The sequence below is a fragment of the Aspergillus ambiguus genome, assembly GCF_047715705.1.
Source record: "Aspergillus ambiguus strain CBS 117.58 unplaced genomic scaffold BDV59scaffold_5, whole genome shotgun sequence".
NCBI classification, from domain to species: Eukaryota; Fungi; Ascomycota; class Eurotiomycetes; order Eurotiales; family Aspergillaceae; genus Aspergillus; species Aspergillus ambiguus.
In genome coordinates, this window is record NW_027395518.1 from 524,691 (window position 1) to 536,729 (window position 12,039).

Below are 12,039 nucleotides of genomic sequence, written 5' to 3' on the forward strand. Positions count from 1 at the left end.
ACTACGGTACTATTATTACTAGTATGTGCTCAACCCAGGAAACCACATAACTGCACTCAATGAGTCGGTTGGGCCTTTCACATCGGAGTTCATTCCGGTAGCCCTTCATGCCTGATTTTGTGTTTCATGGCAGAGATACTATGCAAGCACGCCATAGGCGGCTCAGCAGCTCATCATCCTTCCATTTGACGTGATCATCCTATTCCCGAGCCACGAAATTATAGAGAGTTACAGAACAAGCAATAATATTTGGGAGTTTGGATACAATTTGTGTTTTGGAAGGCGCACGTTCCGTTATACATGAATAATTTCCATGTGTATCTATGTCTTGCAGCCACGGAAAGATCGTGATATCAGAACGGTTGATCTATTGGGAACAGTATATTGACCCCAAAGACATCTAATGCGGGGTAATACCGGTCCATTGATCTAAGATTATATGACGGGGAGTTTTGGAGCGTTCTACTATGTCATAAGAAGGGGAGGCAATCCCCCAGAATCCTGCTAAGCTCTTTTGATTTGCAACATATTTCCTTGGGAACGTAACTTGACCCGGAGTTCCTGTTTCGCTCTAAACTTTTCCAATATTCAAATCTAACAGTTACTTCAAGTGCTATCAGTTATGGCTACTCAAACGGTCACTGAGGCTTATCTCACTTACGACTTGGACAAATACATCCACCCTCCTGAGTCCAAGGAACAACGTACGTGCTCCCTACAAGAAAATCAAGATGCTCCTAACAAGTTCAGTTGACTATGTGGAACTTACCACCATTGATCTATCTTTGTATGATATTCCTGGCGGGAAGGAAAAACTAGCAGCACAGTTGAAGACTGCTGCGCATGAAGTTGGTAGGATTTGATCCCCTATCCGTCACATACACCTTGAAAGAGAAGGATAATACATAGAGATGTATCTCTAATCTTTCTTAGGATTTTTCTATGTGACGAACTTCGGGCTCACCCAAGAACAAATCGACAGACAGTATGCCATCGGCAAGGAGTTCTATCGCCTCCCTGAAGCAGAGAGACTGAAATTTCGCGCCGCCCTTGAAGAAGGTAACTACAACGGTTATAGACCGTTGGGAGCAGTCGAGCTGGCTCCAGGCCAGCGAGACAACGTGGAGATGTATAATCTCTTTAAGTTCATCCCGCAGACCCAGCGTCCACAGCCCGAATTGCTCAGAAAACACTGGGCTGAAATTGAACACATTCATCGTCATATCCACGAGAAAATCGCTCACAAACTTCTTCGCCTGCTTGCCATCGTGCTGGAGCTCGATGACGAAGATGCTCTAGTCAAGGGACACCGCTACGAAGCAAACTGCGACAGTGCCCTCCGCTACATGATGTCGCGGGCCCGTACCCCCGAGGAAAATGCGAAGTGCAACAATATCTACACCCGTGGCCACACTGACTTCGGTACTCTCACTTTTGTCTTCCAGCAGCCCGTTGCGGCCCTCCAGGTCAAGCCGTCTAAGGATGCGCCATGGCAGTGGTTGCGCATCCCGGAGGGTCATATCGCGGTTAATATCGCTGACATGGTCGAGTTCATGTCGAATGGCTATCTGAAGAGTGGCGTTCACCGCGTTATTTCTCCGCCTGAGGATCAGAGATATAACGACCGACTGGGACTGTTGTACTTTGTTAGACCCAGTGATGAGTTGAACTTGAGCGTGTTGGATAGTCCCTTGTTACGCAGACTGGGATACTACAAAGATGATAAAAAAGACATGAGAGAAGCGAACATCCCAGCAACCGAGTGGGTAAGGGCAAGAGTGAAGAAAAACTGGACCATGTCGGACACGAAGGAAGTCCTATCTATGGGAAAGTTTCAGACCCAGGTCGTGTACGACTAATTTTCCTCATACTATACTTTATTACTCCAAAGAGGCCTAAAGCGATACCAAGGACAGTGTAATCTTTGGAACTGACTTGGGTCAGTAATGCATTGACATATGAAGCCCATAAAGATGCATCTTTGGCTGGCACCACCTAGACACACTGCCACGCATTCTCGTCGGTGTAGTTGCCATGACCCTTGTAGACATTTCTGCGAGGATACCGACAGTGCTTCCGACTGTACTCCACGGATGAACCAGCTCCGTTGGAAAACTTAGCACCGCGGATAGTCTCCGGGGGAATGCCCTTCTCTACCCACCGCACCATAGCCATAAGCACATTGTTCTCCGGGTTCCTTCCGTTGTAGGTGTCCAGGCCGTTTCCAATCCCGTATGCACCATCACCATCACCACAGTGTGCCATTCCACTGATCTGGAAGAAACGATAGAACTCATCCAAGTCATCCGGGGGCAAGCCCATAGTCTCCGCCACCCGCGCATAGTACAGCTTCGAATTCTCCGAGCTGATGAGCTGGTCCTGAAGGCCGTGGTAAGTGAGGACCTTGCCGCCTGCCTTGCGGAAAGGGGAGAGGTCAGCATCCCAGGTCTGGATATTGTATGGGTTCTGCTGCAATGCGACAGCAGTATCCTGCACGTCAAAGGTAGTCGCATCCCAGTTGGGGTTATTGTAGACCACGTAGCGGTACCAATCTCGGCTGTAAGCGAACGGCTCCCCATTATACATGATTGGAGCTGCAAGCACCTCCGAGCCAGGCTGCATGCGGGGGTAAAGCAGAGTTCCATTCTCTCCATACAAGGGTGAGAGTATCTCGCGCACCGTCTTAGCCTGGGCCGCGGATAGACACCTTGTCGAAGAAGAGCCTGGCTTGCAGATGACTGTTTCCATGACGGGGTTACAAAGACTGGGGTCTTCAATGATACCATCTTTTGCCCCGTCAATTTCATCGCATTGGCGCAGGATCTCATCGTGTGCTACCTTCCACAGAGCAGGGGTCAGATAGCTGTCCGAGGTCGTTGATCCTGTGATCGGGTAGAAATGTGCACTCCAGGAGAGTAAATTGATGAAATTGAACGCTGGAGCTCCAGCCACAACTCCGTCAAAATCATTAGGGTACTTTTGGACGGACTTAAAACCTTGTCGTCCTCCGGTCGAACAACCCAGATAGTACGACTTGTCGAAGCCCTCCTCGTAGAAAAGTTTGGTAAGCTTCTTACCCACGACTACTCCAGTGTGGATTGACCGGTAGGCGAAGTCCTCAATAACCTCTGGATGTTTATAGAACGGTTCTCCAGACGTTCCATTGTGACCATTATTAGCGCCGACAGTCGCAAACCCGAGGCCGGACGTGTATGCGAGATCATAGTACTGGATGCCTGTAATAATCAATAACTGTTTCTTGTCTTCGAGATCAGCAGAATTTGGGACACTTACAGCCAGACAAGCCTCCATTTCCGGTGCTCAGAAACCGGCCAGTGTAGTCGCGGGGGAACCAGGCTTCCAGCGTGATTTGGCTGCTGTTGGACGTCGCAACAGCCATTGCAATCCGGCAAACATCAGCAGAGACTGATTGAGATGCTGCGCCGCAGCTCGGCGGGTTGTCCGCTAAGGAGAGGTTCGTGCCACCAGGAACATAAGTGGCAAAGTTCACGTGTACGTTTGGGATGTTTATCTTATCCGCAAAGCTTGAACATTTGGCTTGAAATGCATCTTGATGCGCAAAAGCTGCCGATCCCAACGTGACAATGGGGAGCAGGAGATGAATAGGGGCCATTCTGAGTGAGACAGATAGGAACACTCGTGGTGCTCTTGATTCCACGCTGCCAGACAGAGGCTGCGGGAAATTATCCGATATAAATGTATCATTTAGGCTTTAATTACTGATTTATGGTCTGTTTCTCTGATCCACAAATCGTCAGTGTGGAGAATAGCCAAGGATGATGAGAAGATGTTCTCCGAAGTTGTACCGGAGGCTGTGGGATGAACCAATACGACCGACAAAAGGAGTGCCAGAACTTGACCCATTCTCCAACGGGAATAGCCATTGGGGGTCTAAACCCGATGATAATTACCACAAACGTGGAAAATCCGAAATGAGACGCGGAAGTTCCAGCCTGACCAAATGGGCGCCGGAAGCCCTCCGCAGGGGAAGTCTGGGGATCGTCAGCCAGAATCTCCACAACTGCGGAGAAATATCCAAGCCACCCCATGAGATTGATTAAAACCATCGGTGGCTCTGAGAATCGGCAATTCAGACAAGTCAAGCTCCTGAACTGGCTGCCTAGTCACATATCTCGGCTTCTACCGATGCCGACGAGCGTCACTGCCTAGGTATGATGAGGACCATACAGTCGTTTTTTGACACCCGTCTACACATTCCGAGGAATATTGTTGCTGATTTGTCCCCAATAGAATTAGCAACCAGCGTCTTTCATCCGGAGAAGAGCCGTGGACTTGGGTCTGGGCCTTCCTGGGCCTTCCTGGTCGTAAGCAAAATGCTTACCTCGTGGGTCTTTAAATCCGTGGCTTGTTGTATCCCAGCGATGTCCATCGCACTTATTCAACCTCACGCGGTTTAACAGGGCCGGGAAAGACACTTGTGTCAATTCATAATTCTGAAACGAGAGGTGCCGGTTCTTAATCGGCGAAGTCGCTTTTGTCGAACTAAACTTGGTCTTACCACTTAGCAGACTTCAGGCAGGTCGGACTATGTCGGTTGATTTCTACCCCTTTAAGAAGAACATACTCGTCCTTTCTTGAGCAATGTAGTCCGGACACTCATCTTATGAAGGACTGCATACCTAAATAACATAGGAAGTCCATAATGAACTAGATCTGTTGCTTTTATGAACTGTGATAGTAGATATCTGGAGAGTAACTTCCATCCAGCATTCAGTAATAAAATTGTCAGTATATTTCATGCGATACGAAAGTCGTTAACGCCATGGCCACTGTAAAAAGAAAACAGGAGATAGAGGCGCGAACAGACGGGTATAGCTATAAAAAAAGTAAAAGATGAAAAGGAGAGTAGTCTTTCGTCATGAAGGCACATATTAGTAAAACTTCGTCACTAGCAAGTGAACTACCATTGACCGTCAGTATGTTGCTCAGTAGGTTTAAGGAAAACACTCACCAGCCCCAATGGCCAAGAACACAGTCATACATCTTGAATTCTGGGCTCCAGTAATGCCTATAAGAAAGGCGCACACTGTCCATGGCGAGAGTGTATTAAATAGTCCACCGAGAACGGGAATCCGTTTATATTTATTTGTCGTCTCGTCCAAGACGGTTTGGATGTTTGCCGTTGTCGCAACAACTTTGTCTAGAATAGCCTGTGTGATTCGCAGATTGTCGCTCAAAGTTTGCTGTAACTTTGTTTGCTCTTTGAATGTCTTAACTTGCTGAAGCTGGGTGCTCTGTAAAATGCGAGCTGTCTGTCTGGACTTTTCAAGTGACGTCTCAAAATCTCGCAGGCGCTGAAATAGTTAGGATAGTTCAGAACATCGAGATAACCGGCACAGACCTCGGCAATTATCAGTTCTTGTTGTAATAGTGACACAAATCTTTCATAGAGCCATTCCTGGCAAGGTCAGTACATGAAACTATTTACCCAGAAACTGTACCTACTATGGATGTATCAAAGCGTTCTATTCCACGGGACAGTTCAGGAATCTTGTTTCGTGATAACAACCCCAATTGATCATTGAGAGAAGACGCAAGGTCAGTGTGCGCGAGGGAGGCCTGCTTTTGAGCGACCGCCAGTTCTTCATGTCTTGCAAGCGCATCCGCATGTGCACTCTTAAGCGTCTGTTGCAGGCGATGAGTCTCACTAGAAATATCCTGGATGTTCTTTTAACCGTTAAATGGGCAAGATAAAGGGGGCAATGGTTATACCTTTTCCACGGTAGTCACCTCAGCCTGAAGATTTCCGAATGCTGACTTGACAGCAACAAAGATAGAATGGACACCGCCTTCGACGTCCAATATAAGATTCTGGAAAGTCTCACTAAAGCGAAACCGCGTTTCCTCTAGATCCTGCAGCACCCGAAGCCTCATCCCCTCTGTGGCGTGGAGGAAGGCTTTATATTGCGCAGAGTCCTCTGCCGCTGCACGCAGCGCCTCTTGCAGACCTTGGTTGAGCCTTGCGGAGCTTTCAACTATAGACCTGTGGATCTCCAAAAGCTCTTCCCTCTCGTTTTCAATTCTAGCCGCCTGGCAGATCACGACTGCGTTTTGTCTGTTGTTACTATATGACGTCCACCACTGAGGTCGGGACTCAAGTGATCGGAGGCAGGGCTCCAGAGCCTCAATATAAAGGCTATCGGCTGAATTTGACTGGTATCTATGGCGTGAAAAGCTGAACATTCCTTTCCTCGCTGGGACAAACATGGTTACTGGAAGACAAGGAGGTGGTGTGGATGCTCCCGCCCCGTTGATCTCGCAGATAGCGAGCCTTGCCGCATATAACGAGCGAATACGCTCCAAGGTCACGTACATATCGGTGTCGACGGTATCGGACTTCCCCCCGATGGATCTACAGGAGGTGACTAGCCGGGAGGCAGCGAGGCGGTTGCATGAGGGCGATGATTTCATAGAATCTAGCAGGTGGACTGCTTCTGCGAAGATAGCATCTTGGTTTTGAGTTCTCGAGCTGAAGAAGGATACCAGGTCAATGTCTTCGGCGGATGAGTTGCTCTGTGAGAGACCTAGCTGCTTGTGAGTCTTCTTGCGACGGACATGTGTCGGTTTTGCATACCGCCGGTTGGGGATCTAGCACAAGTCGGACTCACAAAAAGAAGGACTTGTATTAGAAGCGTGTAGGCTGTAAGGGTGATAACAGCGAGTGGTCTTGCCATTTTGAGGGCTAATGTGTGAGGATTCAGGTCATACAAGAGAGAAGGATAGAGAGAAGGATATCGAGGGAAAGGAATTTGACTGTGGAAGTTTTGCGTTGATGTAGCTGGGCAATACTGCAGGATAAATTCTCGGAATGGTATAGACAAGCGACAAGAGGTGTCTGTGTCTGAAGTCAAAGATTACTTGACATTGTATAGTTGGGATAGAGTGATGGGGAGAAAGAACTGGGATCCTTCAGTTCGACGGTGAGATGAAGCGATCCAACAAGAACGAGAAAGTCACACGACAATAATACAGCTGGAAATCTCACATCATGGTAAGTCTCACTTCTGCGAAGCTTTTGGAGGACATCGCAAACTGGTCGTGGAGGGATATACCACAACAATCACGTGATGAAAGCGAGCCTAACCCCATCGGGAAGGCAGGGTCTCCGGACAAAATCAATCGGCGTCGGAGATTCAAACCAACTCGCTCCCAACAATACATCACAACTACCGTCCCCATGCCGTGTCCACTCACTCAGAGCTGCTTTAGACAGCTCGCGCGGTCTCCTCTGAGACAAGGTCCTCTGCCTGTCTTCCTCGCCCCCGCGTTCTCTCCCTTCTCCAAGGCTCAGTCCTTCTCGACCACTTCTCCGACGCAATCACGGGTTGGCGGTGCCGCCATTTCGATACCCCCCGAAGTCTCCTTGAAATTCGTCGATCTGCCGCAGACGCAAGTGAGAACCAGGTCGAAGGAGATTCCCAAGACTGCAATTGAGGTCAAGGGTCCTCTGGGTAGGTTCATGGGCTGGAGTTCTACGGTCGGAGAAGCGCCGCTAACCCAGCACTCGGGAACAGGTGAACTGACATTGAACCTCCCTCCCTTCGTGAATGTGACGCACGATGAAGCCCTCCGGAAAGCCAGCTTGTCGGTCGAAGACTCATCCATCGCGCATCAGCGTGCTATGTGGGGTATGTTGTGCCGTCTATGAGGATCGTTTGGGGTGCATTCTAACCGCCGTGTTCTCCTAGGAACCACTCGCGCGCATCTCCAGAACTACGTGTTGGGAGTTTCGGAAGGTCACATCTGCATTCTGAGTCTAGTCGGTGTCGGTTACAGGGCTACTGTCGAGTCTACAGCGACCACGGTCGAGCCCGAGTATCCTGGCCAGCAGTTTGTTTCCCTGAAGGTTGGATATTCGCACCCCATTGAACTGGGTGTTCCTCAAGGTGTCAAAGCGAGCACACCACAGCCGACGCGTATTCTCCTGGAAGGCGTGAATAAGAACGTGGTGACGAAGTTTGCGGCGGAGATCCGGGAGTGGCGCAAGCCGGAGCCGTACAAGGGCAAGGGTATCTTCATCAACGGGGAGACAATCAGACTGAAGGCCAAAAAGATCCGGTAAACCGGTGGCACGGTTGGATTTTCTTGTTTTTCTGTATATGTATATCCAAGTAGGGCTTTCTTTTGCGATTGGTATCTATCCTATGTACTTTTAGACGCATCGAGCGTGCACAATTCGACATGACTCATCGCAAGATATGTAAACCTCATAGATCAATAAGTTTTATTGCTCACAGCTTCAGGACGGTCTTGACGGCACCAATGACCTGGTCCTGAATGGCCTTGGGAGCGGCGACAACACCCTTGTTGGCAGCCAGAGTCCTGCCCTTGCTGAAATCCAAACCGTGGCCGTAGATATCTGTCACCTGACCACCAGCCTCGCGAACAATCAGATCACCGGCAGCGTGATCCCAGATCTTTTCTTGGTAGTCCTTCTTGACGGGGAGACGCAGGTAGATGTCGCCCGCTCCGCGGGCAATCGAGCAGTACTTGGCTTGAGAGTCCAGACGAACACTGGGGGAGGAGATACCGAGGAGTTGGGCAACGGCAGCGTTGTCGCCTTGGGCGGAGTGAGCGGCCTCGACACCTTCGCAGAAGACAGCCTGTGCGATGTCGGGAACGGGGCGCATGGAAATGGGCTTGCTCTCGGCGAGAGCGGCGTTGGTCAGAGGGCGGCTCTGAGAACCGGCACCCTTGATGGCAGAGAAGAGGACGCCGCTGCCAGAACCGCTGGACTGGTCAACACCAATGGAAGCGGTCATGGTAGCGGAGTCGTCCACGGGGAGGTTGGGGCATCCAATGGCGCCGGCCTTGACGTCGCCGTCCTCAATTAGGCCGAGACAGACAGCATACTGGCCACCACGGAGGAATCCCTTGGTGCCGTCGATGGGATCAAGGGCCCAAATGCGACCCTTGGGACCACCGGCACTCTTGCCCTGATCAATAATATCCAGCATTGCCTCCTCGCTCGGCAGTGGGCCGCCCAGGAGGTTGTCGCTCTCAGCGTCTTCCAGCTTGACGTCCTTGACCAATCTCCAGATCTCGGCGCTCAACGCCTTATCCTGACGGAGGGAGCTGGCCTCTTCTTCTGCGACGATCTCATCATTGGGGAAGTTCTTGCGGATAGCCTGAATGATCAGGGCCTGGGCGCCGAAATCGCCAATGGTAACGGGCGACTTGTCATCTTTGGATACCGTACCCTTGGCCTTTTCGTTGAAGACCTTCTGGGTAAGAAGGGTGGCCCGCTGGACGGCCAGCTCGGCGATGAAGCGTTCCTGGGTGTACGACATATTGGCGAATTGGGTATAGGAGAGGGAGGGCGTGAACAGGGGAGGAAGAGGGAAGAGATGGTGGCGGGGTTTTAAGATAATGCTGACCCCCAGGAGCAGAGTGGAGCAGATGATTAGACGGGAGAATGTTTTGAGCGCCGGTTGGCGAATTGAGAAACGATCAGCCGCGATCGTAGGACCAGGACCCATGGACGGAGCCGGCCCAAGGGTGTAGGTCGTCTGAATGCGTCGTTGACGGTGTATAGGACAGACGTTGACCGCGTGAAGACAGCAGGATTAACAGCAGTCGGTCGTTGGTGTAGAGGGAGGAGACGTTGACAGCCTGATGCGTGAGGTGCTAAGGCACCCAGGCATTCAGCGGGGATCCCCGCGCTAGACCGTTTTGGGACCACCGCGAGGGGCAGTCACGTGTCTACTTCTTTTGTATGCGCTATCAACATCCCATGACGTGAGAGGCACTCCTCTTCTTCTTCTCCACGCTGCCTCCCTTGCATTCATCCCACTCCAGATCTCGCTCGAGGGCTCGGGTCCCGCTTTCTACGGTGTTCCTCTTCGGTCCATTGCGTCTGTCCTCGATTTCTACCCAATCTTCCTCGTGAGGTTGCACTCCGCCGAGGTAAATCAACGTCCGCCCGGGTCTAACACGTCACCGTTCAGCTGCCTTCGCTGATTTCTTCAATCCCCACGAGTATCCGGAGCGGGGTCTGTTGGTGAAGAAAATTTGTTTCCCTGTCGGGCCCGCGCGTGACTCGGATTCCATATTCTTTTCAATCGTGGCTCTCTTGTGCCTGGCTCGTATACCAGTCCCATCTGCGGGCGGTGGTTGACTGTGGATTGGCACAGGCAGATCGAACTTATATCGCGCTTTGTTATACTGAGCTCCTACAAGCAGTCAGAATGTTCCACTCCTCGGTAAGTGTCATTGTTTCTGTCAGCTGCAATTCAGCCTTCCCACCTTGAAGTATGCCCAACGTCGTCGCATCCAACTGTTCGTACTAACCTGGTTCGCGTGCAGAAGCCATATTCCTCTGTGACTGTGCAGATCGAAGTCCTCACCAGTGAACAATATGAGATAGAAGACTCTAGTGGGATTGTCGACCTCATCGAGGCTATCACCATACAAAGCAGTGGCCCCACCGAGGCGAGTCGTGCATTGCGCAAGAAGCTGTTCGTTTCTCTGCCTTCTCAAAACTGCACTTCCAGGTCCATTCCACTAACAGATGATTATTCAGGAAGTATGGAAATCTCCATCGGCAACTGAGGGCCCTTACAATCTTGGACTTTCTAATCCAAAATGCCGGAGATCGCTTCCTACGCGAATTCGCCGATGAACCGCTCCTTGAACGCCTACGCATTGCCGCCACAGATTCTCTATCCGATCCGTTAGTGAAACAAAAATGCAAACAGCTCTTCGGCCAATGGGCTGCCAGCTATAAAAGCACTCCGGGGATGGAGCGCGTGACAGCTCTCTATCGACAACTTCCGAAGCGCAAGCAGCCTACGACTCAGGCTAAGGCCAAGGTCCTTCGTGACTCCGGCAATTCCTCCGACCCTCCACTAGGGCATACCGTTTCGATCTCTGCAGGCAACGGACCGGCCACGCTCCTCAGCGATCCCAAGCACAAGCGCAACGCAAGCAAGTCACTAAAGAAAGAGAAGAAGGAGAAGAAACATTTCAGTCGATCATTTAACTTCGAAAAGGAGAAACCAGAGATGCTCCAAACTCTAGCTTCCTCTTCTGTTGCGAGCACAAATCTCCTGAACGCATTGAAGCTCGTCAACCGAGAGACGCATCGTGTGAGCGAAGATGCCGAAGTACTCAATCGCTTCGAAACCTGCAAGCAACTTCGACGTCAGATCCTTCGATACATCCAACACGTGGAGAGCGAGGAATATCTGGGAAGTTTGATTCATGCGAATGAGGAGCTGGTTAACGCGCTCATGACGTTCGAAGTGCTGGATAAGAGCGTGGATTATGACAGCGACAGTGACCAGGATGTCTTGGAGTCAGGATGGACACCAGATCGTGATGAGCAGGACATCAATGATTCCTTCGCTGGTCTGGTCGTAAATCCTCCTAAACCCCCACGCCCTCCTCGGCCTTTGAGCGTCACCGTTCCACCTATGCCCTCTTCTTCCCGGCACACCTATAGCGAGAGTGAGTCAGAAACCGAAGAGGACGACGATGATGAGGACAACCCCTTTGGTGACCGCAATGCCATCCGCACGCCGGGTGTCGAAACCTTTGAGCGATCCTGGTATGGTTTCGTGGACTCTCCAATAATTCCACTAGCTAACTCGCCCTAGGAGAGAGGTTTGAATACTAACTTATTGATCTGTTTTACACGTCCTATATGGTTTATTTAAACAACCTGATGCAGTGCGCTATCAATGCGCTTCGCTGTATGATCCAGGACATGGGAGACGTGCAACATAAGAAATTGCGCATTTATGTAGGAGACTTTCTAGACGAAGCATATTGACTACTAGCCCCCGTTGCATGAAATCCATGTATGATTATAGCAAGCTCGATACCAAGCAGAGTCGATTCGTTTAACAGGGGGTACAACCGATGTCAGATAGGCACATTAAGTCATCAATTACACGCGTAGAGGCTTCTACTGAACACTTCTAAACCAGAGATAATAAACAGAGGATGTCCATGGAAAACAGCCTTGAGATGCTTAAGCACCCCACATTGAGTCTA

At 50.5% G+C, this 12,039-nt stretch overlaps 6 protein-coding genes across 6 annotated transcripts; 4 read left to right on the plus strand and 2 right to left on the minus strand.

Annotated features, from left to right (window-relative positions):
* Positions 1-622: 622 nt before the first annotated feature.
* BDV59DRAFT_191388 (putative oxidoreductase, 2OG-Fe(II) oxygenase family) lies at positions 623-1,859 on the plus strand (the record flags this gene model as incomplete). Its single annotated transcript, XM_073691895.1, has 3 exons — positions 623-704; positions 751-852; positions 934-1,859. The coding sequence occupies 3 exons, from the start codon at positions 623-625 to the stop codon at positions 1,857-1,859; spliced, it is 1,110 nt and encodes a 369-aa protein (XP_073550922.1).
* Positions 1,860-1,864: 5 nt separating this feature from the next.
* faeB-2 (putative feruloyl esterase) lies at positions 1,865-3,679 on the minus strand. The gene is made up of 2 exons (XM_073688680.1): positions 3,295-3,679; positions 1,865-3,236 (listed from the first exon to the last, which is right to left on the minus strand). Exons 1-2 carry the CDS (start codon positions 3,632-3,634, stop codon positions 1,996-1,998), a joined length of 1,581 nt encoding a protein of 526 aa, XP_073550923.1. The 5' UTR covers positions 3,635-3,679; the 3' UTR covers positions 1,865-1,995.
* Positions 3,680-5,038: 1,359 nt separating this feature from the next.
* BDV59DRAFT_172184 (uncharacterized protein) lies at positions 5,039-5,543 on the plus strand. Its single transcript, XM_073688681.1, has 3 exons — positions 5,039-5,336; positions 5,384-5,440; positions 5,488-5,543. The coding sequence occupies exon 1, from the start codon at positions 5,047-5,049 to the stop codon at positions 5,263-5,265; it is 219 nt and encodes a 72-aa protein (XP_073550924.1). The 5' UTR covers positions 5,039-5,046; the 3' UTR covers positions 5,266-5,336; positions 5,384-5,440; positions 5,488-5,543.
* Positions 5,544-7,219: 1,676 nt separating this feature from the next.
* On the plus strand, positions 7,220-8,104 carry BDV59DRAFT_199373 (mitochondrial 54S ribosomal protein uL6m; the record flags this gene model as incomplete). Its single annotated transcript, XM_073693350.1, has 3 exons — positions 7,220-7,493; positions 7,557-7,670; positions 7,731-8,104. 3 exons carry the CDS (start codon positions 7,220-7,222, stop codon positions 8,102-8,104), a joined length of 762 nt encoding a protein of 253 aa, XP_073550925.1.
* BDV59DRAFT_128763 (3'(2'),5'-bisphosphate nucleotidase) lies at positions 7,983-9,631 on the minus strand. Its single transcript, XM_073686944.1, has one exon. It carries the CDS (start codon positions 9,519-9,521, stop codon positions 8,274-8,276), a length of 1,248 nt encoding a protein of 415 aa, XP_073550926.1. The 5' UTR covers positions 9,522-9,631; the 3' UTR covers positions 7,983-8,273.
* A 186-nt stretch (positions 9,632-9,817) lies between these two features.
* BDV59DRAFT_172189 (LSB5 family protein) lies at positions 9,818-11,985 on the plus strand. The gene is made up of 5 exons (XM_073688682.1): positions 9,818-9,948; positions 10,176-10,244; positions 10,348-10,499; positions 10,565-11,590; positions 11,640-11,985. The coding sequence occupies exons 2-5, from the start codon at positions 10,230-10,232 to the stop codon at positions 11,650-11,652; spliced, it is 1,206 nt and encodes a 401-aa protein (XP_073550927.1). The 5' UTR covers positions 9,818-9,948; positions 10,176-10,229; the 3' UTR covers positions 11,653-11,985.
* The last annotated feature ends 54 nt before the right edge of the window (positions 11,986-12,039 follow it).